General features: G+C 41.5%; 1 protein-coding gene across 1 annotated transcript in view; it reads left to right on the top strand.

Moving 5' to 3' along the window:
• Positions 1–201: 201 nt before the first annotated feature.
• The window catches only part of VSIG1 (V-set and immunoglobulin domain containing 1), a 32,222-nt gene continuing 6,914 nt past the window's right edge, over positions 202–25,509 (top strand). The window contains exons 1-4 of the mRNA XM_026653092.2: positions 202–250; positions 4,937–5,097; positions 12,434–12,541; positions 24,441–24,639. Of these exons, the coding sequence (XP_026508877.1) occupies positions 202–250; positions 4,937–5,097; positions 12,434–12,541; positions 24,441–24,639 (517 nt within the window). The remainder of the gene's footprint in view (positions 251–4,936; positions 5,098–12,433; positions 12,542–24,440; positions 24,640–25,509) is intronic.

Raw genomic sequence — 25,509 nt, forward strand, 5'->3', positions numbered from 1 at the left:
ATGAAATGGTTTCAACTGAACAGTCACAAACTACTCTGAGAAAGGTCTATAGATGATAAAGGAGGAAAACAAAAAAGCCTGTTGACTCGTTGATACGCTGCTGATAAGGAAAACAAAAAACCCACTTAAAAAAAAATCAGTTGAGTTTTAGTCCATGAAAGCAGCAGCATCTGGGTTCTTTTCTCTCCAGACTTCGAGAAGATGTTTGCAACAATGCTGAAGCTATTCGCAATTATAGCAGCCCTTTCAGGTGAGAAAAACAAAGGACATAAATAAAATAGCAGGCGAACTTTGCCAGCAAAGTAGGAGTACATCAAAGATTTACTTCTAACTGGAATGAAAACTGTGGAGATGATCCAAAGAAAATATCTTGTGGAATCGTAACAGACAGAATAGTGATTTAGTATTTTGTCTTAGGAGACTATTTTAGCATTGCCTACTGTAAATTAATGCTTTGTTGCTGTAAATTGAGTAGGAGGCAAGCGTAAGCTTTAGCATTTTTCAGACATCTCAAAATTAGATTTGTTCGCGCTCTTGTCTTGTTTCTATGGGCTATATCCTTGAGAAATAATGACTTGGCGACGTTGGGCTCGTATTTCACTTTAAGCATGTGAATAATCCTTTGGACTTTATTGCGTCTACTCCTATGCTTAAAGTTAAATATGGATGTAAATCTTTGTGAAATCTGGGATTTATATGGTATATTAAGACTTATACATTATTAATGCTTAAAGGAAGTTTAGTTACGCTGAGTATTACTTTTAAGACATGTAGAAATAGACATTAAAAGCTTGATCCTGTGAGGTTCCAAGTATCCTCAACTGCTACTGAAGAAAATGGAAGTTGAGGGTGCTCACTACACCACAGATGCACCTTGCAAGATAAAGACTTCGAGATGTTATTATTTCTTCTGGAGATCATATGAACAATTTAAGCAGTTACTCCTGACTTTTGTTTATCATACACAGGTCTATTTTTCTTTTAAGCATAGCTAGTTACCTTAGAAGCATAAAGCAACTCAATGTTAGTAGAGGTGTTCAGTGAAACAATTTGGTTTAAATTTTAAAACTACAGATTTATGTTTCAAATGGTGCAGATGTTCACTATGGAAACTCGGACTATGTACATCAGCAGTGCAGACCTCTGCAACTGCCAGCATCAAGATACCAAAACTACATTTAGTTTGTTAGAGACCAGGTGGGTGAGGTAATATCTTCTTTTGGGGGGGACCAACTTCTGTTGGTGAAAGAGACAAGCATTCGAGCTCCACAGAGCTCTTCTTCAGGTCTGGGAAAGGTAATCAGAGTGTCACAGCTAAATACAAGGTGGAACAGATTGTTAAGCATAAGGAGTTAACTCATGTTGCAAAAACCCATTCAAAATGAAGTGGGCAACTAACACCTCTGTAGTCATAGGACAAAAGGAGAGTGAGGCTATGTCTGTATTACCACTTTTGTGAGTATAATTTATGTCACTCAGGGGTGTGAAAGAAACGACAGAAGTGCCAGCACAGACAGTGCTAGATCAGTGACAGAAGCTCTCCCGCCAGCAGAGAGCGTCTACACTGTAAACTCGCTAGTGTAGACATGGCCTCAGTGGGTTACAGATTGTTGTAATGAGCAGGGCCGGCTCCAGGCACCAGCCTGGCAAGCAGGTGCTTGGGGCGGCCGCTCCGGAGAGGGGCGGCAGGTCCAGCTATTCGGCGGCAATTCGGCGGACAGTCCCTCACTCCCGCTCGGAGCGAAGGACCTCCCGCCAAATTGCCGCTGCAGATCGCGATCGCGGCTTATTTTTTTTTTTTTGGCTGCTTGGGGTGGCCAAAACCCTGGAGCCGGCCCTGGTAATGAGACATACAATCAGTGTCTCTATTGCATCCACGGTTTTTTGGCCTCTAGCAGAGCATTTGGCTTCCTGCTTAATTTATTTTGTTACCATTAAAAACTATATATTAACTTTTTCTGTAGCAAGGAAATCTCTCATAGTTATGCCATAGACTAAGCATAGAAACAGATTAAATACTTGTAAGGAAAGGCTTGCAAGATCGAGCACGTAAGCTTTCTCACATGAGTAATTCTTGCTCACATTTTGTCTCTGACTACCTGCATGAGCAAGGGCTATGGGATTGATCCTGCACCTACTGAAGTTAATGGCAAAGCTCCCATTGACTTCAGTGTTGCTGGATCGGGCTCTTTGGGTCCAGCCCTACAAACACAGTAGCGAGCGCTAGCTTGCTACCGGCACTGGCTAGGAGCAGTCTCACTGGACGAGAAAGGCTGGCAGGATAGTGCCCGACGTGGTTAATAAGGCAGGTTGGAATATTTCCAGCTAAATGTATTTTCATTGAAATACGCTAATTTGTCGCAACCAAAACATTGTGCAGAGATGTATCGATTTCAACAATGGTTTTGACAGGAAGGTTTCTGAGGTCCAGTGCTCTCTGGGCCCTTCTGACCACAGAGACAGAGAGAGACAGAGCGAGCTCCAATACCTGTCCTTTTCAATCAGAACCCACACATTTTGACACAAGGCTGTTTTGTGAAAATGTTTGAAAGATTTTGGTTTTGTTCTAATGTAGAACGAAAACCAATTTTGAAAGTTGTCATGGAACAGAATTGTCCTCCTCCAGCCAGCTCTAGGGGTTAATACTGAAGAGGATAGCTTAACACAAACACCCAGAGTGATAGTATTATTTAATATTTATTTTATGCTCGTAGAGAGGCCCCAGTCAGGATTAGGACCTCAGTGAGAACAGTGCTGTAAAAACACATCGGAAGACATGGTCCCTGCCTTGAAGAGCTTAGAATCATTTATAAAATATTTTCACTCATTGCTGTAGCTGATGAAGAAAGAATATTTATAAAATTAAAATATATCAGAATCTATGGTATTTCTTTTCACACTATGGATCGTATCATACCATGGATTATTGGAGCAGAATACCCTATTGATGTTAGTGAGGAGTTCTGTTTAAAAATCAGTGATAGCCCTCTAAGAAAAAATGCACAACTATTCCTTCAAATTTCGTAAGAATATTTCGTACCTAGTATCTCAATTAAGTGTAAGTGGAACAAGCCCATCTGGAGCATTATATTTTCAATACAAAGTTTTCACACCTAATTCCCACACAGGAAACTACAGGAACCTTATGTTTTTCTTTAATGTGGAACATTTTAAGATGGGACAGATGCACCATCAGAATCCTAAAGCTGTAGCTTGAAAATTGGATTCAGCCGTATAACAAAAACCCCACTCCGCTGAAGTCCAGACTGCTTTACTTTAATTATTTCTTTTTGACTAACAGATGAAATTCACATTACCTTGTTGCCTTGTATAACTTGTTGGGCCTAATTCAACATTTCTTTCCAACTCTGATTAACTTCAATGCGATAACTAGGTACATAAGAAATACCTAAGCTTTGAAGGATTACATTTTTATTTGTAAATGTCATAAACGTCAATTTCCCCACACATGCACAGACCAATGAAAAAATATTTCCCTCGATACTAATTGAAATTTACAGATATGTAAAGTAAGAAAAATGCTGCTTGAGAACTTATTTTGAATCTCAACATCTACGGTCATTAAATAATTATTGTCTGACCGCCCGATAATTTCCCCACAACCATGGAATTGATAAAAATAGAAAATAATGCTTATAAAACAAACATCTGTTTTAAATATAATAATTATTTTAAAAATCAAATTTTGCCAAGCTTATCATATACATTACTGGTGCACAATGGGTAAGTAAGGCAAGAATTATTGTCAGAATTACAGGAAAGTATGCAAAGAATTGTGTTCAAACAGCCAGTTATGATTTGTAATTGCAATAGACTCTTAATGGTGTACTATATATTAAATATTTATTTTTGATCTCCACTCCATTTGTTTCATGTGGCCTGTAGGTTGATCAGTTTTACAGAATTGTTATCCCAGAAGGGGAAAACAATTCCAAAGATGATAACTTGACCATAAAAATAAATCCTAATCTCACTATAACGCAATATATCAGCTCACACTATCCACTAGAAAAATAGTGGTAAATAATACTTAGGGCTTTTTACATTTTTAAAGCACCTAATTAGCTCTCGCCACCGCTGCCTCCAGATTCCATTTGGGAACAGCGCAAATGCATGATGTGCTTCTCAAGGCTCTGGTGCACAGCTAAGAAGCTAAGCTATTAGCAGGGGAGAGATGAGAAAGGATGCTTGGATTCTAGGAATCTAGGCTGCACAGTTTAGAGGAACCAGGTGCAGCAGCGAGTGAGACTTGGGACTGGCCTATCTGAGCCTTGGGGATAAATGTAAAAAAGGGCCATATTGTCTGGGGCTGACGGTGCTGCATGGTACCACTTGGGTGAGGCAGAGCAAGGCGCTGTGATGGTGGTTGGGAGGAAGAAGAGCAAGGAAGCAAGGGGGAGCTGGAAAAACATTGAATGCACAGGAGCTGGAACTAGCGGTGCGGGGGGTGCTGCTGCACTCCCTGGCTTGAAGCCGTTTCCATTATATACAATGTTTACAGTTTGGTTCAATGGCTCTCAGCACCCCACTATACAAATTGTCTGATTGAATGATCTGGCTGGGAAATAAGAGTACACGTTCCAAGCCGCAGTGAGCACTCAGCTGGGAAAGAATGTAACTGTGTAGTGTAGACCAGGCCTAGGAAACTTAGAGATTTATTTTTCTTTTAAAAGAGGGCATGAAATTGTAGTGGATCTGGGTCCTGTTTCATCTTCATCCCTCCCCAGCTACTCAATCTAGAACACTCATCCCACCACCAGGGAAAAAGTTATTGAACAGAGTGAAAAGGGCTATCACTTGTCTCCTGCAGAGCAGGGGGGAGGAGGGGGAGCCAGTCCAACAGAACTCAAAGCAGAGTTTCTTAACGTGCAGCCGCCCCTGACTGATCTCCCTTCACCATGCTTATTCCCTGCAGGCCACATCAGCGGCATGACAGTGACAGTTCCTCAGACCACGGTGAACGTCACTGTTGGTGGAAATGCCACTCTTCTCTGCACATACAAAACAACTGGGTCTCTGGAGTCACTTTTCATTCAGTGGAGTTTTTACAGTGCCAAAGAGAAACAAACTCTAACAGTAAGGAGAGATTTTTTTTTATATATATATATATGCAGATGTATGTATTGTCTCTCTAAGGTCCTTATATGGCCCCCATTGCCATAATATCTGAGAACCTTTAATGCTTTATCCTCACAACACCCCTGTGAAGAAGGGAAGTGCTAATAGCCCCATTTTACAGATGGCAACTGAGGATAGAGAGGCTGACTTGCTAACGGTCACACAGGAAATCTGGGGTGGAGCAGGAAACAACCCAGGTCTCCCAAGTCTCAGGCTAACATCCTAACCCCTGGGCTATCCTTCCTTCTCTGTCTGTCTGATGTTGCTTTCAATGCCATAGGTTGTTATTCTGCTGTCTTAAGATATTGGTAGGATCTAGACATTGAAAAGAACTAGTGGGTCATGTAATAGGAGGCATCTGTGTTCCCCATTTTAAGGGTATAATGAAAGCTCTTTTCCCCAGCAATTGTATCTCCATGTCACTATAAAGTTTCCTCATAATATTATTCAATGTAACCCCACAGGCAGCGTATTGCTAACTTCAGCACAGAGTGGGAGGATACTAGTAGGGGTTTGTTCCCTTCAAAAGGACAGAAAACATCTTATCAGCCACTAAGTCAAATTTAATTGGCATGAAAACCCTGTTAAGTACCTCCCAGCAGCACAAAGGCATCAGAAGAGCAGCAATATGCGGGGACCACCAGGTCATCTATACATCATACCTACCAGGGTTAAAAGCAAATCACACCTACCACTCGTCTGTAGGCACATGAAACCTGACAGGCAGTGGAACCAATGAGGTGGAGGGGGAACAGGATGTGGGGAGCCAATGCATTGGTTCTCCAATCTCTGTGTGCCATGGGGTTCCCTGCATCCCAGCATGAAATGTGTTGTGGCGAGGGCACAGATCCAGCCACAATCCCGGTGCAGCTGTGGGAAGGGTGCACAGCAGCCTTTGGTAGCAGCGCAGAGACCATTCTCAGGTCAGGGCACACACACACTTGAACAAACACAGGACACCCTGGACCATGCCCGGTTACTCTCCTCTGCGGCTCTAGCAGATGACCTTGCCAGCTCTAGCAGATGACCTTGCAGATTGTTTGAGTGGCTAATGATGGGTGCGAACAACTTTCTATCCATGCTTCTGCTGCTTCCCTGGCCTTCTCAAGGTGTCAGTTACTACATCTTCTTTGTACTAAAACCTAATCCATTCTACACCTCTCTTCCCCCCAGTGTAAAATACAAGGCTGTGGCAGCAGGTGTTTTGTGGCCATCATGAGACTTCTTAATGTAATCTGCATATGTCACGGTAACTCTTAGATCAGCATTTCCTGCTTCATGGTTACGTGCAGGCCCAGTCCTGTGAGTTCCTGAGTGCCCTCGGTTCCATCTAACTTCAGGGGGGGGGTTCCCTTGGCTCAGCCCCTTGCAGGACTGAACCAATCAGCAGCAGCCTTTTCTTTATACAACGAAATGGTGACTACATGTGTCAATTCATTCTTTCTGTGCCTATGAAATACCCAGCTCCGGTGCCTTGTCGTGGCCACTAGATACCCAGTCCCTTTGTCTTGCACAATTTCACTTTTTCACTAACAGTTTCATTCCAGAAATTCAGAGTTCTTGCATTGGTGTTATAATTGAGAGTTGATTTAACCAGATTGACTGATTTAATACAGACAGGCAATGTTGGTGTTGTTGATCAGTTTCACTGTTGTATACTGTAAATGAGATGCAGGAGGTACACCAGCACTGGTAGATTCACAAATAGTACTTGGATTATAAACTCTCTGAGGCAGGGACTGTCTCTATTTTGTGGAATCTAGCACATCACCGGCATTAAAGAAGAAGAATATACAGGCTTGAAAGAAATAGCAGTTTAATATAAAAATAAGAGAACTACCTGCCATGCTATAGCAGTTAATAATAATATTACAGCAAATATATCAGCGAGAAATACAAATGATGGGCCCAACCCTGCATCCCTTACTCTATCAAGATGTGTATACCGTACATCACCATAATATATGAACTCTAAGAGTGACTAATTGTGTGAGTAAACAATCGCTCATACCAGTAATCCAGCCCTAGTTAAGACTATTTTCATGAATAAAGATTGCTCCTATAAGGTTGTAGGATCACGCTCCATTTGCTAAAGCAAGTTGTGTGCATTGCAGTCCAGTGTAATATAGTATTGGAATAGTCCGGTATATTCTATTAAAACGTTAGTCTCACATTCAGACAGCAAGCAGAGCACTCTAATAGAATTCAAAAACATCCTTTTAGATTTGCTTCGAAACCACAATCTGTATTTTAGTTACTTTAGATTATTAATACAGAAAACCAAATAAACTATATGTTCTGGTTGAAACTAAGAAAAATGAATAGGTTGAAATTAAAGTAACAGCTTTGGGCTTAGGGGCTGATCATAACCTTTCAAGGGATTCAGGCCTGTGGAACTATGTGTAGAATAGAACTGGTGGGGAGAAAACAGCACCTGAGGTTTCTAATCAGAAGATATTGTTGGTGGCTCAGAAGCCACCAGAACAAAGTGACTAAGATCCTAAATGCCCGAGGAACCACAAAGATCAAGCTCCTTCTGGCTTCAGCTGCTCTTACACACTTGGAACGCATGGAAGTCAATGGAAGTTTTGTGCTTACCAGGAGGACTGCATGAAACACTAGTGAGGAAAACTGCATCTGACTTTCATCCTATAAGGAACCAAATTCATAGTAAATTCATTTTCATGTCATACCAACCCCCACAGATTTGTAATGGAGAATGTGCAGTTTCATTACATAAAGTGGAATCTGGAAAGGCCAGAGAGTCTAGAGGCAAAACATCCTTGTGGTAAAACATCCTAGTCCAATTAGGGCTTTAAGCACAATCCTGCAAACACGTGCAGACTTCCACTGACTTCAGTGGTCCTACTCACGTGCTTAAAGATAAGCATGTGTATGCGCCATTAATGTAGGATTGAGATCTTACTCTTTTTCTTAAATGCTTTTAACGGTCTAGCCCTGGGTTATTTCGCTGGGGCCCGTCACAATAGCGCTGTAATGCCTTACAGTTTTAAACAAATATAATATAAAATTCACCATGCAAATACAAGTAATGGTGTGGTGGGGGTAGGGGGCAGGGTGAAAGGACCCCAACTAAAGCCAGTGGATTTTCACAGAACTATTTGGGATATATACCCTTTTAAAGAAACTCTTTACACTACAAATTTTAACATGAAATTGGTTTTTCAACCTTTCCTGCACTGTGCATGTATCTTAAATTAAATTTCACATTACACTTTGATCCTCATCATCTGTTACTATTAGAAAATGAATCCGTGGCAATGATATGTCAGGTGTGTATTTGCAGGGTTTGTAAGCAGAATATAAAAATGACACAGGCTAAGTGGGACAGTTTGGGTAATTCAGCTTATGTTAAAAATTCTATAGTTTAGAACTATATCTGTGACAGTCCTTTTTGTATATATTAACCAATTGGCAAAACTTACCATAAAATACATACCGTAGAATGGCACAAGTTTATGTACAAGAGTACATTAAATATATCAGTACTGTAGCTTGTGCTATGCATTATAACGATCACAAAATTGATCAATTTTGTCAGATTTTAAGTCAAAAATTTTTCCATCAAAACTTTTTTTTCCCCCCTGCATTTAAAATGAACTTTTGTCCCCTGAATGAAAATTTTTGTGGAAAAATTTTTCCATTCAAAGTTTATCATTTTGCAACGCCCAACAAAAACTAACCAACAAACAAACACAACACATAGCCTGGATTTTCACCCCCAGTTTTCACATTTTAAAAAAAGCCAGAGCATTTTTGCAAAAATCTCCACCCCCCTTTTTTCCCCAGAACATCTGCAGGAAATATTTACCTTTCCCCGTCCAGTTGTAGTTTTAACTATCTCTGATATGTTAGCAAATGTTAGATATGGTAAGGGGGACCAAATACTGCTCCGCTTACTCATGTGGCAGGTCTACTTGTATGAGTAAGAATAAGCACATTTTGCCAGAAATGTATAACATATACAGAGAAATTATCCTCAGCTGGTGAAAATCAACACCATTCTGTTGATTTCAATGGAACAATGCTGGTTTACACTTGGCCTATTGTTTCCACACTGGCACTGAGTAATAGAGCAAATTCTATGGAACTTCAGGATTAATGAAGGCAAATTTGTGTCATTAAACAAGATCAATGTTTCAAGTACATATGGGATCATTTAGGGTTGCCTTGTCTTAAAGACATAGCATAATACAGCACTGAGCCATAGCTGCTCTCATTTTAAAAAAGTCACAGTATTTTACAGCAATGGCCCAAATACTACATCTTACTATAGGGATATTGGAGTGTTTGGGGCTATTACTGCAGAACATTGTGGTCACTTTTTTAACTGTAAGGCTGGGTCTGACATTACCCCGAATGAAATCAGTAAGAGTAGACTCAGGAGTGCTGCCAATGTTAATTGACGGTGTAAGAGCATATAGCCATTATACCTGGCATCAGTGGTAGATAGTGCTGCAGTTTCACAGACTATATTCAGAATGATCCTTTAGCTCCCATTGTGCAGTTGCAAGGCTTCTTTTGCTATTTGTTCTAGTGTTTTCATATCCTGTTCTGCATCGCCAGCCATATGCAATGCTGGCCACAGGTGCTAGAGAGTTAAAAGCAATGGCAGTTAAACAGGAGAAGATCAAATACCACAAGCAGGCTGCACACAGACAATGCTATGAGTAGGGGTGCAGCAAGCTGTGGAATAACAGGTGTTAGCAATGAGTATTTCATAGCAAAAGCAGCTAAATATAAAGTGTGAATCTGGTGCTCCTTTGCTAAGTAGGCCACGGCAAAATATAAAACCTCACCCTGTTCTTATCCTAAGAAGTTTCTTATCTTTTATGCAGTGTGTTACACCATTGAGTGCAATATGCATGAATAGAAATGAGATGTTGGTTTTTGTACTGATAATATACATGTGATAGGTTCCCCATATTTCAACCAAACATTGTAAATATCAAATTAACAGTGTGATACCAACGATTCTTTACTTGTTTTTCTCCTTGTTTTCCCTTGATCACCATGGCTTCGCAGTGACAATACTCTGCACTTTGATAGTGGTTTCCAGGGGAGGGAATGGGAGTTAAGTACCTACATACCTTTGAGGATCTGGGCTAGAGTAGTTAACTGACTGACCCCAGGTCACACATCATGTCAGTGATACAGCAGGTGTGCAAACCAGAGCCCCAATCCTGCAAAGACTTATGCACATGCTTAACTTTACAAACCCTGTGTGTAGCCCTACTGACCTCAACATTAAGTATTTGCATAATGTTTGGAGGAGGAGAGCCCAATGTCCCAATGCTGCAATTAGCTCTGCACAGGCACACTGGATTCTGCCACATGAAGCCGATTGCAGGATCAGGGCTGCAATCTCTGGACTCCAAAGCCTATATGGACCTATTCTTAAATTCTACAGTAATGCCCCCAAGCTAGATTAAATATGTGAAAGGTGGAATTACAAAAGAGATCGTGTGCCTAGTCAAGCTGTAACCAGTGCAGTACTGTAGATAGCAAGTTTAAGTTAAAATATTAGGGGAGTGACGGACATGAATTTGACACTTGCCATTACATTGCATGTTCTACTATATTTAGTGATCGAGTTTTCATTTTTTACAAAATCAAGCTTGACTATTTGCAAGTGGTGACATCACCGTCTTTGTAAAGATACGGCTAAAGGACCAGAAGGGAAAGAATTTTAATAATAGGTGAAATTAATAATATTTTACATTTATTTTGTGTATCAACTTCCACCCTGAAAGATAACAAAATGCTTCCTGCATCCCTACTATGAACAAACACCACCACTAACCCAGAGCCACTTCGGGGGCAAAGGGGACAACTAACTGGTGCACAACAATAGCTGGGAAGGGGAAATTTTGGTTCAAAACACTGGACTAGGCTCCGACTCCTCTAAAGGATTCCAAGAGATCTTGCAGCAGTGTGCTGTGTGCACATACAAACCACTGAGAGCAAGAATATCCTTCCCCCGACCCCTGAGTGGTAGCCTTAACTCATCCTCCCAAGACCCCATCATCAGTCTTCAACTACGGGAGACTGACAGCACTCGTATCGCCTGTTTGCAGCCTGGTGGGCTCTTTGCTGAGTTACAAGAAACACTCCCTGAGGGGCTAATCATGCTGCCTCCACTTTATGGTCAGGTCCAGTTCAGGGAATGAGACATAACCACCAAGAAATCAGACCAATGTCTGCATAGCTCTGTAGGCAGCTTACTAATTAGGTCCTCTCCATATTATAAGAAAACTTCTCTCGGGCTAAGCCAGTTTTTAAAATTGGATTTATCTAATGCAGATTTTGTTGTCATGTACATAGGCCTTAGATCACTGAGTTGGCACCACTGGACTGTTCTATGCAAAGTGGAAACAAAACAGTTTCTAATTATGAGGGATAGGGTCGGATTGGGATCTGAGTTGCAACAGTGTCATTCTGGGATAATGCCATTGCTGGCAACGGAATAATTCTATATTGACACCAGCATAACCAATTTCATCCAAGCCAGTGGAGTTACCCCTGATTGACACTGATGGAACGAAGATCAGAATCTGGCCCATAAAACAACAAGAAAAGTGAACCATGGTCTTGGAAAAAAGCAAAAGTACCAAGAGTCTAGAGCAGGGGTAGGCAACCTATGGCATGTGTGCCAAAGGCGGCATGCGAGCTGATTTTCAGTGGCACTCACACTGCCTGGGTCCTGGCCACCAGTCTGGGGGGCTCTGCATTTTAACTTAATTTTAAATGAAGCTTCTTAAACATTTTAAAAACCTTATTTACTTTACATACAACAATAGTTTAGTTATATATTTTAGACTTATAGAAAGAGACCTTCTAAAAACGTTAAAATGTATTACTGGCAAGCGAAACCTTAAATTAGAGTGAATAAATGAAGACTCGGCACACCACTTCTGAAAGGATGCCGACCCCTGGTCTAGAGAGACAGGAATCAGAAAGAGATCAGGCCTTATCTGCTGTGCTTAGAGCAAACAATTACATTATACCCTTGGTTTGTGTAATTTTAGACATAACTCAGTAATAACACTATAATGCACCCTCACTCTACAGCTCAAGGTTTAAGACATATTGTGAAACAAGAGTCTGCCTACAAATGCTGCTGAACAACGACCCCTGTCTTTATAACATTGTAAACTTCACTGACTTATTCAGAGCAGCTGTATAGAAAGGGTGCTCTCATGCTCTGTGCTTTTGTGTGAACATTCAAAGATACATTAAACTCTTAGATCAGCACATTTCTACTCAAATACAGCATTCCCCGTGCCGCAATATTCAGAGTATGGATGAAAAGTCAGTCAATCATTGTCAAAAGACGGTGTATGTGACAGATGCACGGGGGAGATGTAGCTGGAAACACCAGGTAAGTAAAAATAATCTTTAAAAATAACATAGTTTCATTTTTCTTACCAGCATGGAGCTAATAGAAATATTGTTCTATATTGAAATCCTAATGCCAATACAAGAACTGAGGTGAAATAAAATAAATGCCCTATTTTGACTTTTGTTTTTGCCCTGATTTTTATTGCACTTTTCACAGCCAGGACATCAAAGTTATTTGGCTGTAGTTTTTGTTTTCCCCACAGCTCTTGTGTGTGGCTGGACGAGTGCCTCCACTGCATGGTATTCTGTCCAAAGAGCTGTACACCATCAGCCTCTGCACTGTATCTGGGCAAGCTGGGTTTGAATTCAGATTTCCCCTCCAGGAATCAAGGGTGCACTTTCGGAAGAGATAACAGTGCAAGTTGTAAGTTGTGCTGCGTGCTTTCCACACCATTGTGCTAAAGAGAGGCAGGCTTCATCAATGGCAAATGCACAAGAATTGGATGGGGAACTAATGGTCTAACTTTTTCAGTACAATCTGTTCTTCGGAACGCTGAAAAGTGGCTGCTACCACACACTCTTGGTACAAGGGCTTTACGTGGGGACAAAAACCACTTTATGAATAAAAAATACAGATAAAAAAATGAAGCCATAGGGTTCCTCCTGTGAAAACAATGAAGTACCTGATGCAACTACTTACATTTGAGGGGAGAAGAAGCTGATGGAGGGAAGTCTCTTCTCTGCTGAAGGAGACAGGGACTCAGCAGGGGTCACATACACCTGTGAGAGGGAAGAGATGGATAGAGGATTCCGAGCTGAAATTCCTCATTCTTCACTATCAGCTGCTGCCGCCTCTTCTGCTGGCAGGCAGGGAGCCCCAGCAAATCCCCACATAGGCGTCAGGTTTGCCTGTTGCCCCCAATTCAGATGAGTCCTCATCTCACCAGCCATGGAGGAGGGAGAGCCAGTATGTGGGAGGGGTGACTGGCTCCCTCAAGCCAGTGTGAGGGAGAAGAGGGAGGAGTTGTGCTTCCCCATGCTCTCCCTTATTTTAACCCCCGTTTGCAGCCCAAATCACATGCAAAATCACAAGAATGAATTGCTACAACAGCCTTGAAAACACACTACACTGAATTCTTTTCTCAGTTTCACCAGTGTAAATGGTTCTCTCAGTTCCACCAGCTCCACTGACTTCGGTCGGCAGAGAAGGGAAAATGTTGACTTCAGTTGTGTGGAGTGGAGTTTGGAGAGCTAGATATGAAGTCCCTTCTACAGCCAGGCAGATGCTTTCCTAGAACCAGGGCTCTTTGGCAGAAGCGATGTATGAAGGAATGGACAGATGAAAAATATGTCTAGGAGTGACAAATATGTCAGTTTGTCAATTCACAAATGAGTCACCACAAGCATCTGTTCATGTGAAAAATGGAAAGGCTTCATTTCTACCTGACACTCCTATCAGTAAACCAGCCTCCAATGAGAGACAGCACAAATACAGCGTGTTATAAATGTTTCACTGACAGAGAAGCCATTTCACCAACGCCCACGTATTCAGCTCATCAGACCTGACCAATGTCCCACTGGAGCATGGTACAGGGGCATGCACTGTGGTCTCCTCTGGCTGCACTAAGCATGTTTTCTTTTCTCCTTTTATGAAAGTCATTAAAACAAAGATGATGCAGGAAAAGTTGGTGCCCAGCTTGCAGGCAGCTATTGCACAACCACGTGGAACAGCCAGCTTCAGGAAGGACCTTTGGACTCCAACTCATCTGATTGGCCAAGACTATCATAGAGATTCATGCTTTCAGATTCATGCTTTCTTGAACACCTCCTACTGGTTAATCAGTGGAATGTGATCCAAGGTTTGTTATGGTGGCAGCTGATGTGACAGACAAGGAGACAGAAGTATCAGCAGCCCTGCTCCTACTTCCTGCCAAAATAGGGCAAAGTGGCCTTTGGCCATTCTGTGGCCCAGGGCAAATGCACCACAAGAATGCAGCGGGGTACTGATGTGCCTGTTTTGTTCTTTCATTTTGTTTCTCTGGGAGCTTCATGTGCTCCTGTAGCCATCCCAGCAAACTATTCCATATTTTTTAGTGGCGAGAACGTGCATAATGTCTTGTCCCCACCCCCTACACACTGCCTGATTCTCACACTGATTTTACACTGGTGTCACTCCATCAGATTCATTACAGTTGTTCCTGATTAACACAAGGGTAAATGAAATCTGAATCAGGCGTTTTGGGTCTGCGTTGTGTGTAGATGAGATTATCACGTGAAGGGTGAAATTTTATGAAGACTCCATCCTGATCATCTAGAACATAAGTGATCTCTCTCCTGCCGTCCATCACCACCCTCTGACAAACAGAGGCTAGGGACACCATTCCTTACCCATCCTGGCTAATAGCCATTAATGGACTTTACCTCCATGAATTTATCTAGTTCTCTTTTAAAACCTGTTATAGTCCTAGCCTTCACAACCTCCTCAAGCAAGGTGTTCCACAGTTGACTGTGCGCTGTGTGAAGAAGAACTTCCTTTTATTTGTTTTAAACCTGCTGCCCATTAATTTCATTTGGTGGCCCCTAGTTCTTATATTATGGGAACAAGTGAATAACTTTTCCTGATTCACTTTCTCCACATCACTCATGATTTTATATACTGCTATCATATCCAGGGCCGGCTCTACCATTTTTGCCACCCCAAGCAAAAAACAAACAAACAAAAAAACAAAAAAAGCCGCCCCAACTGCGGAAGGAAAAAAAAAGGCGCTCGGACTGTGCCGCCCCAAGAATGGACGGAATGCCGCCCCTTAGCATGTGCCGCCCCAGGCACGTGCTTCCTCCACTGGTGCCTGTAGCCGGCCCTGATCATATCCCCCCTTAGGCCTGGTCCACACTACCCCCGCACTTCGGACTAAGGTACGCAAATTCAGCTACGTTAATAACGTAGCTGAATTCGAAGTACCTTAGTCCGAACTTACCGCGGGTCCAGACGCTGCAGGCAAGCTCCCCCGTTGATGCCGCGTACTCCTCTCGCTGAGCTGGAGTACTGGCGTCGACGGCGAGCACTTCCGGGATCGATCCGGGATCGATTTATCGCGTCTAGACAAGACGCGATAAATCGATCCCAGAACACCGATTGCCTGCCGTCGGACCCAGAGGTAAGTGTAGACGTACCCTTAGTCTCCTCTTTCCCAAGCTGAAAAGTCCTAGCCTCTTTAATCTCTCCTCATATGGGACCCGTTCCAAACCCCTAATCATTTTAGTTGCCCTCTGAACCTTTTCTAATGCCAGTATATCTTTTTTGAGATGAGGAGACCACATCTGTATGCAGTATTCAAGATGTGGGCATACCATGGATTTATATAAGGGCAATAAGATATTCTCCATCTTATTCTCTATCCCCTTTTTAATGATTCCTAACATCCTGTTTGCTTTTTTCACTGCCACTGCACACTGCTTGGACGTCTTCAGAGAACTATCCACAATGACTCCAAGATCTTTTTCCTGATTAGTTGTAGCTAAATTAGCCCCCATCATATTGTACGTATAGTTGGGGTTATTTTTCCCAATGCGCATTACACGTTGGATTTAGTTCTTTGAAAAGCCATTATTTTTTCTTATCTCTAGACTCATACAAAAATATTCAGAACAAGTAGTAAGTTTGATTGATTGTTTTAGTTAACAAGAATATAAATCTTATTGTGTGTTTTGTGGCAGGTCAAAGATGCTCTTGTAAGAACCACTATCTCTTAAGGCAAAAGGTCCACCTTCCCCTTGGCCTGGCAACTTTTCCTTTTTAATACTCTCCAAAATGAAGTTTGGCAAGATGCAAACATAGGGCCAGATTTTCTGTGTCACTTTTATGCTTCCCATAGTCTGGATTTGGCCCCCGGGCTGCTGTAAATTGTGCTGTCTTGCAACAACCCCCTAGGGCCATTATGCTGTTGCAAAAATAGACAGCAGTCAGCAAACGATGGTCCTTTTCTTTCCCCAGTACACCCTCTATTCCACAAGCTGGCGGGGGGGCAGCAGAGAGTCAATGCGTCAGTTCTACACTGCCAAAGGACCCTCCTTACACCAAGGATATTCCCGGGAGCTGGCGTATACACAGCAGAATCTATCTCATTGGAACAAACTCTGCTTTCAGTTTGCAACAGTAGCCTCAACGAGGTTGCTCCAGATTCATATCAGTGTAACTGAACATTACATTTAGCCCACTAAAGGTATTACAGAAGATTGAAACATTCTGGTGGAGGTGGTCAACATTTTACATACAAAATGTTGTGGGTTTTTAAAATGAAAAATGCCATTTTCATCAAAATGGAAATTTCTGCAGGGAAATGTCAATTTTCAAGGAAATTTTGGGATGGTTTACCATTGAAAACACTAGTCTGAGAAGAAAATGGAAAAAATATTGGCTGGAGCAGATGAAAATTTGCAGTAAATCCAAAACATTTTCCCCAGCCGTCTGTTTTGGCTTTCAGTTGCTGAAAATTGAGTTTGTTCCCCCACCCCCCGCCAGTTTTCCAGTTTGTAGTTTTTCAACAAAACCCTGACAAATTTTGTACAGAAATGTTGACAAAGAACAAAAAATTGTTTATTTTTGTTAAAAAATTTCACAGAAAAAAAAAGAGGGGAACAGCATTCACCCACGAAAGCTTATGCTCCAATACATCTGTTAGTCTTAAAGGTGCCACAGGATTCTCTGTTGCTTTTGTCATAGTAGAGACTTAACATCGAAATGGGTCTTGCTCACTATTTAAAAGGGTAGCAGAGCCAGAGGCAAAGGAAGATCTCAAAGGTTAGATAGGCTCTGACATAGAGTATGAAATTAAGTTTTGTAAACATTCACATTTTGACTTCTTGTAGGGCATAGATGAAAACTTTGGAAGGACAGCATTAAAAAACAGTATTTTAAAACAAAATATAAAGTACTCATTTTGAATGAACTTATTTAAAATCAGCAATTAAGTTGTTACAGCCTATTAACTGAAGCATGAAATTTTAAATGAAGTTTCCTGGGTACAAAACAACAGAAGGTCCTATGGCACCTTTAAGACTAACAGAAGTATTGGAGCATAAGCTTTCGTGGGTGAATACCCACTTCATCAGACGCACCCACGAAAGCTTATGCTCCAATACTTCTGTTAGTCTTAAAGGTGCCACAGGACCCTCTGTTGCTTTTTACAGATTCAAACTAACACGGCTACCCCTCTGATACTGGGTACAAAAGCCACTCATACCTCTGGAATAAAATATACAGTTTGTAATTAATCACAACATTACTCAGCTTTTTCAGTATTCATCACCTTTCCTCAGAGTGATAAACAAATGACACAGTTGCTGAGACTGGGAGAAACTGCAGTGAAAATGAGTGCATTTCTTTAGGATCTACAGTTGCATTTATGTTTTACTGTAAGAAAACTGAAAGGGTCTGTTCAAATCTGTAAATAAAAAAAAAATAGAGTAAATATTCTTGGCTCTGTTGACAACTGTCCCCGATTTTTCAGCATACATAAAATACTTTCTCTGTATTCATTTAGCTACAAAGATAGAACACAGAGGATTAGCTTTTCAAAACATCGTATGAGGGCTTAGCCACACAACCCCAACTGACTTCAAATGGAGTTTCATTGTTAAAACCACATCCACATGCAGCAATTTTTTATGTTTACTGGAGAGAATTAACTGTGTGTGAAATTCATGGTCATGTTACTCAAGACTTCTTCCTGAGGAAGATGTGACAATGAGGGCCCAGAAAGGAGAAGAGTAATTTATACTGATCTGGTATTCTGTGTGGCAACTTCTGACATCATTTACACTGATGCAAATCCTAAGTAGCTCTGAGGTCAATTGAAAGCAGAATTTAGTCTTTTTTGGTACTTGAGCACTTTGACTGAACATAATGAGTCTGCTGCTCCACTTGTGCTGGTGTAAATCAGGAGTAATTCCAGTGAAGTGGTGTAAAACTAGTGTGAGTGTGGATTAGGCCCAGTGTTTCTCATTTTCCTCTCACGTACACTGATGCTACGCGCTTGACATAATGGAGCTGTAAAGCCTAGTAACGCCATTAAAATCAGTAGAGTAACATTGGTGTGAGAGGAGAATGATGTCCCATGCTATTATTTTTGTAACTACAGCTTGTCAAGGTAAACAATACTGGGCAAAATTCTGTTCTAGTTACACTGGTGAAAGTCTAGAGTGACACATTTGCTGTTACTAATGTACACCAGTTTAAATGAGGTTGGCCCATGGATACTAGAGACAGGCCTGTACTAAACCACTTGATTCAAACACCTGAACTTTCGGGGCATTAGGATCCGGATTCAGATCCTAACTCTGCAACGCAGGTTGACCTCTAGACATCAGTAAAATATTCTTAATTGTGGTAAAATGTGAATCAACATTAGCAGAAGTACGAAAGCACAGATTCTTAGAGAAAGCAGGACCTTTAAGGTACGTCTACACTGCAGCTGAAAGCAAATCTCCCAGTCTGAATAGACGGACTTGCACTAGCAAGGGCTTCTGATCTACTCTTACTGCACTTATTGACTTGCTGTATATGTTTCTATTAGCTTGATCAGTTTCCCAGGGATGCCATACGCTCTCAAAACCTATCATAACCCTTTCTACCAAATGTTATCAAAAGCCTGTTTGAAGTCTATAAAGTTGCAGCAGGTTTGGTTGTGTTCTGTGCACTTCTCCGATATCTGTCTTATCACAAATAGACGATCTATTGTACTTCATCCTGGTCTAATCTGGTCTTTCCCTCTGCAAGCATCACTTCCACCTACCTGTGTAATGCTCTTCCCAGCACTCTCAATACATGGATTCCTCTATAGTTCTTGCACTTGTTCTTATCTCCTTTTTAATAGATTGGTACTATTGTTGCTTTCCCCCATTCACTCAGCACTTGCTCTTGTTTGTAAATCTTGTTGAATAGCTTGTGCATCACCTTTATCATGTGTCCCTCACCTGCCTCCAGCAGTTCTGAAGTTATGTCATCACTTCCTGGCACCTTTTTCTTTTTCAAATTTCCTATCGAGATCTTTACTTATTCTAAGAATTCCAGCATCTGCTCTCTCTCATTTGTAATGGAGAGCTTTTCCAGGACCTTTTCGTCTATTATGTTCTGCAAATTGTACAGCTCTTCAAAATATTCTTTCCATTCCTTATTCTTTGCTTATTTGTCCTCAGTTATTTTCCAACACTTGTCTTTCACCACTGATATCTTCAACTCACATATCTTGCTTTGTTCTCTTATTTTGCTTTGCGTATTCTGCCTGTTTACATTGTTCACCAAAGACAATGTATTTCTGCACAGCTTCTTTGCATTCTTTCTGGATATCTTGCTCCTTCAATTTGTCCATGTCATAGATCTTAGCTCTCGATACTTTTTTGGTTGCTCTCAGCCTCAACCTTATTGACGCCAGCACTAATTTATGATCCAATCTGATATTAGCCACAAATGATCAGCATGACAACACACACGATTTCTATCTGCGAGTCACAAATACAAATTCTGTCATGTTCTTCATTTGCCCATCAGGTGATATCCAAGTCCACTTCCTCTGCATCATTATTTGTTGAAATAGCTTGTTGGTTATCACCAGGTTGTTCCTTAGGGAGAAATTTAGTAGCTCTTCTTTTTCATTTTCTTCACCAAGTCCAAATCTGACCACTGCTCCAGCCCAGGAATTCCAGGCCAAACCTACTTTCGGATTAAAATCTCCTATCACCAATAATGTCTTGTCTTGAAACTTCTAGTATTGCTTTCTGTAGATTATTATACAGTTTGTCAGTTTCTTCCTGAATGCTGCTGAGGTCAATGAATATACTTGTACTATTGAGACTGCACAGGATTTGATTCTGAATCTTGCCTTCAACAAACAAGGAGATATCAGCTTAAATGCCACAAGAGCCTAGTTTGCCGTTGGCTTTGGCACCAATGTGACTTCATCCCAGCGTCCACCATCTTCTCTTCCCAATGTCAATATCCTGTGTTCATTGTAGTAGAATTTTCCTTTGCCTTTCCATCTCATTTTGCATAGACTGACAATTTCCCACTCATATTTTACCAACTCATGCATTATTACTGCAAGGTGCTCCAGCCTGGTATAATGTTCTTACATTCCATGTTCCGATAAATGTCTTCTCCTTTTGAGTCCATTACGTAATTCCCTGTTGCTGTGTTTGTTCTGATCACATCCTTTGCACCCCAATTCAATTTCTGAGTAGTGAACGCAGCGCTTGTTTTTTCTGGGCAACAACCAAGCCAGCCTACTTTTGTTTCTCTTTCCATTTTTCATTCAGTTTGTGTGGTCTAATATTCACCAAGTGTTCAACCACAACTCCTTGGCTTTGTGGTTGACCAGCATATTGTAATCTGACTGTAACACTGCTTTGAGCCATCCACTAGCTTGCTCCTGTACTGTTTCTGCCAACATTATCCTTTCGTTTGGAACTAGGTTTGCTGGTTTCACCATAGGAGATTTCATACACTTGAGAGCCAAGTGCGCCCTTTCACTAGCAGTTGTTGTCACTAGCTACCCAATAGGTTTAGCATGCCAGACAAGGCAAGATTCCAGGGTGTGGCACTGCAGTGCACACACAACTACTTGGAGCCACTAGTGAGAGTTGAGTGAGTCATCAGGACTAACTGCCAGCAAACCACTCCTTGCAGGTGCAACTGTCTATTACTCAGAGGTGCTACCTTTTGAGCTCACCCCATATACACCCTACTCTGTTACACTGGTGTAAATCAGGAGAGACTCCGAATTCAGTGGCATGACTCTGGTGTGAGACAGGTATGAATGAGAGTAGGTTCAAGTTTATGCATGCTCCACCTTTCTTCTGAAGCTATTGAAAGGCAGATGTGTCAAAAGTATCTGTGTTCTGTTGTAACTTGACCTGTAAATATATTTTGAGGAGCTGCAGAAGGTTCTAAGCAAGCACAGTCATTAAATGAGCAGCAAAAATAGAGGCCGGAATGATTTATACGATATATGCACCAATGGTTTGTGGAGAGATAGATGTATCAAAAGGAGTTTTCAGTTCTTATCTCACATACATGAATAAGAGCATCTGCAGGTATACTAGCTAAGAGGAAAGAGCAGCAGTCAGTGCTCATGCTTCAAGGGATACACGTGTAGTCAGGAAGAACTTCTCCTCCCATGACACAGTACTGCAAAGTTAGGTATATAATGGGCATTTAAAATCTACCTCTGAAGCATCCACTGTTCAATGTCATACTAGATGCTTCATTAGTCTGTTGCAATAAAACAATTCCTGCATTAATCTTCGTCACTGGGGCTCACCTCATCAGTTAACCATAGAAATAAAGAAAAATATTATTTGCACAGACAATGGCCCAGATCTTCACAGGTGTTTAGTCACCTAAATATCTTTGAGCATCTGGGCCTAGGTGCGTAATAAAGACTGAGGTGCAGATCAGCAAAGATCAGCTTGTCTTTATTATAGCATGCAGAGCTCAGCGCTCGCTTTTCTCTTCTCCCTATCCACCCCTTCTCCCCCAGCTATACTCCCATTTGTGCTTACCTCCTACCCAATTAACTCCCTGATAAGGGGCATACCTGCAGCTGCTTTAACATCAAAGCTTTGTACATAGTTTTATTCCAGCCTGGGATGGTTGAAGTAAAGTTTGGCAGAAACAATGGCAGGAAAAGCTGTGGTCTATTTTAACTCACATTTTGAGTTCTGTTCTCTGCCTGACAATGCTACAGGTTCTAGATGTATTCTAAGGGAAGAATAAACCCCCTCAAGGTAAAATCCTGTCCCTCACTGACTTCAATAGGGCCAGGATTTCACCCTTAATGTGTTTTTATCCCTCTTCGGAGCTAGAATGAATGTTGTTGCATTTATGATAGTACCATGTTTTGGGAATACAGTAGCTGCTATTGGACAGTAGGTACACAGCCTGGGTTTTGACCTTCATTGAAAATCTTATCAGTGTATGAACCAACTGTACTTTGGCAGTTTTGGGGTGTAGCTTGCCTTAAGCTAACAAAGACGTCTAGATAACATTGATTAAAGACTTCAGTCAACACTGCGTCAGGGTGCCCAAGTGTTTATTTTTTATTCAAAATACAATCTACGGATCTGCAAGGTAAATAGAATTGTGCTTATTGTCTGGGGGGTGGGGATTCATAGCATGAACTAAAGCTGATTGGAAATCTTTGACAAAATGAAATTTTGATGAGTCAGAAGCAAATGAAACGTGACTAAAATTTGTTAAACTTCCCCTCACACACTTTTCAACCACCTCTAGTAATAAGCCAACTGTCAGTCCAGCAGTGACAAATATTGTCGTATCATTGTTCCTGAAACACAGTTGATATGAAAGATGCTATAGTAATTAAGGGCCCAATCCTGTAAACACAGCTGGACATATTAATATTGCTGACTACCATGGGAAGACCCACTAAATACAATGGATCAGCTCATTATGCCTGGAGCACATTGTTTACAAGAAGAGCCCCTCAAGTTGTACATTGCCAATTAGTCATGGAACGGCATTTATCAAAGTAGGAATTGAGTAGAGCACTACAAATTCCAAGCTGTAGCACTGTTATGCAGGAGTATTATTGTTAAACTCTGGATAAAAATGGCAACTGTTTCAATACGTCTTTCATAGAAGCTGATTTTTTTCCGTACACTGTTTTATAATAGAACTAAACAGGGCTGAGTGTGAATAGTCTACCAGAACTGGTTACATTCCTAAACCACACCCATCACCATGATATCTGAGATATCAGTAGTCCTAGATAGACCGAAGGCCCAAGATTCAAACCACCACCACCCACTATGGGCCCAATTCTACTTTTCATTCGAATCAATGGAGGTTTTGCTACAGACTTTTATGGGAGAAAGTTCAGTCCATAAGTCTATAGAACCCAATCTGGCTCTCACATTGCTGTAAATCAGGAGTAACATTACTGAAGGCAGTAGAGCTCATCTGAATGTACAACAGTAAGTCTCTTATTTGAGGGAAGATGCTGGATGTTTGACAGACAGATGCAAATCCCCACAATGTGCCCAATATGGCAATAACTTCCCATTAGATGGAGAAGTTACTCCTGACTTATGTCCCTGGAGCGTATTGGGAAAAGGAAAGAGCTGGGGCCTGCCTGAGGGTCTCTGATAATGGCCCCACCCGTGCATGACACTGATAGGGACAGAAACATTTTTATTGCATGTCTGGCACTTTTATTGCAGGTTCTGGCACTCCAATTGCTTGTGGTAGACACCTCTGCCCCTGTATTGTGATTGCCTCCACATTTACTGCAAACATAGCTTGGTTTGCTTACCCTTGTGTTTTGTCTTTCTGCATTAGCCAGTCTTAGCTATCTTTAATTAGATGCACTTCACCTCTTTTACTGCTTGCTTACACTTTCATTTAGAAAGCACAGTTTTTAATAGCTCTGCAAATATCCATTTTTCTTTGCAATGGCAATTCCATTTCTTATGATAATCTTGTACTGGCCTAGTTATCAGTTACATTACAAATTATTTGCCCTCTAATTAGCCCTTCTGTTCATTGTACATAACTTAGCTTTATTACTTAGGTGGGTAACATAATGGTCCATAATCTTGCCTGGCAGTTGGTTTCTTGTAAAGAAAATATGCCTTTCCCAAATATCGCACTCTATTTCTGCAGTTCCCACAGTGTATTAGTTACAAGCCACACATCCAGAATGACCCAGTCCCTGCCCTGAGGAGCTTATCATGTAAGAATATGATTAGAAATTTAGATTGCAATGTACAGCATGGTTTTAATCACAGCTTTCTTTACAGTGAGGGAATTGGGCATAAGGTGGTTTTGCTTCTTCTGAAATTTCTTTGTATTTGACATAGCAACACCAAACAAAATACAAGTTAGCTCACTTCTTATTTAACTAACGATCCGTTTTGTGTCACAGATCTATTATTTTCAGAATGGACAGGCTTATGAGTATGGAGAGTTCAAGAACAGAATAAACGGGACAACAAACCAAGGAAATGCATCAATAACAATTTCCAACATGCAACCCTCAGACACCGGGTTTTATACCTGCGAAGTTTTCAACCCACAAGATTCAAGTGGACAGAACCAGAAATCAGTGGCTGTCAGAGTACTGGGTAATTTCTTTTGCATTGTGTTTTCATGTTGCTTTATCACATGGTGTTGAATTGGGATTAAAAAATGCACTACAGGGTACCCAAGAGAATAATGTAATGGGGAGTGGATGGGAACATTGGCACCTTTTGGTCAGTTAGTGCAGGGGGCCCCCTGGAGCTGTGCAATGCAGTAACCATCATGGTAAAGAAACAGGAATTATTTTAATTGATAGAAAGATTCTTTTTCCAGGCTGCTGGACACAGACAGAGCCAGTGGTTCTCTCCACCTCCCAGGCAAACACCACCTGTGCTGCCTCGTGTTAGCACACTGGGTCTCTGGGTTAGGGTTACACTGCAGCTGGGAGTGAGCCTCTCGGAGCAGGCAGACAGATTCATGCCAGAGGGGCTCAAGCTGGCACACTAAAAATAGCAGCATGGACATTGCAGCTTGGGCCGGAGTTCAGGCTCTCAGGAGGCTCACTCCCAGCTGCATGGAGACCCGCCCTCGTAGTCCTGGCCTGGCTGAAGCAATCATGAACAGGACTGCTGACTACAGTGCCTGTGGAACATTGCTCACCCCTAGTGAACAGGGTAATATGTATATGCTGAAACCTGTGCTCAACTAATAACTGCACTCACCCTGTCCTAATGGCCAGTAAAATCTGAGTTGCCACGGGAGTCCTCCATGTTAACCTTGCTGCATTATAGAGCCACCTATTATAATGGCCAGAGAAATATACATCCTCTTGGTAGCTGTTACCACCCAGTTTCACTGGGTAGTAATTAAAACACACTTTTAGTTGGGAACCACAACCACACCCTGAAAACATTACTTGAGCTAGGGTTGCTGGCCTAGGCTTTAAGGCTAAGCCCAACATTTTAAAATTTGGA

This window comes from Terrapene carolina, unplaced genomic scaffold, assembly GCF_002925995.2.
Source record: "Terrapene carolina triunguis isolate 2854851 unplaced genomic scaffold, T_m_triunguis-2.0 Scaffold131, whole genome shotgun sequence".
NCBI classification, from domain to species: domain Eukaryota; kingdom Metazoa; phylum Chordata; order Testudines; family Emydidae; genus Terrapene; species Terrapene triunguis.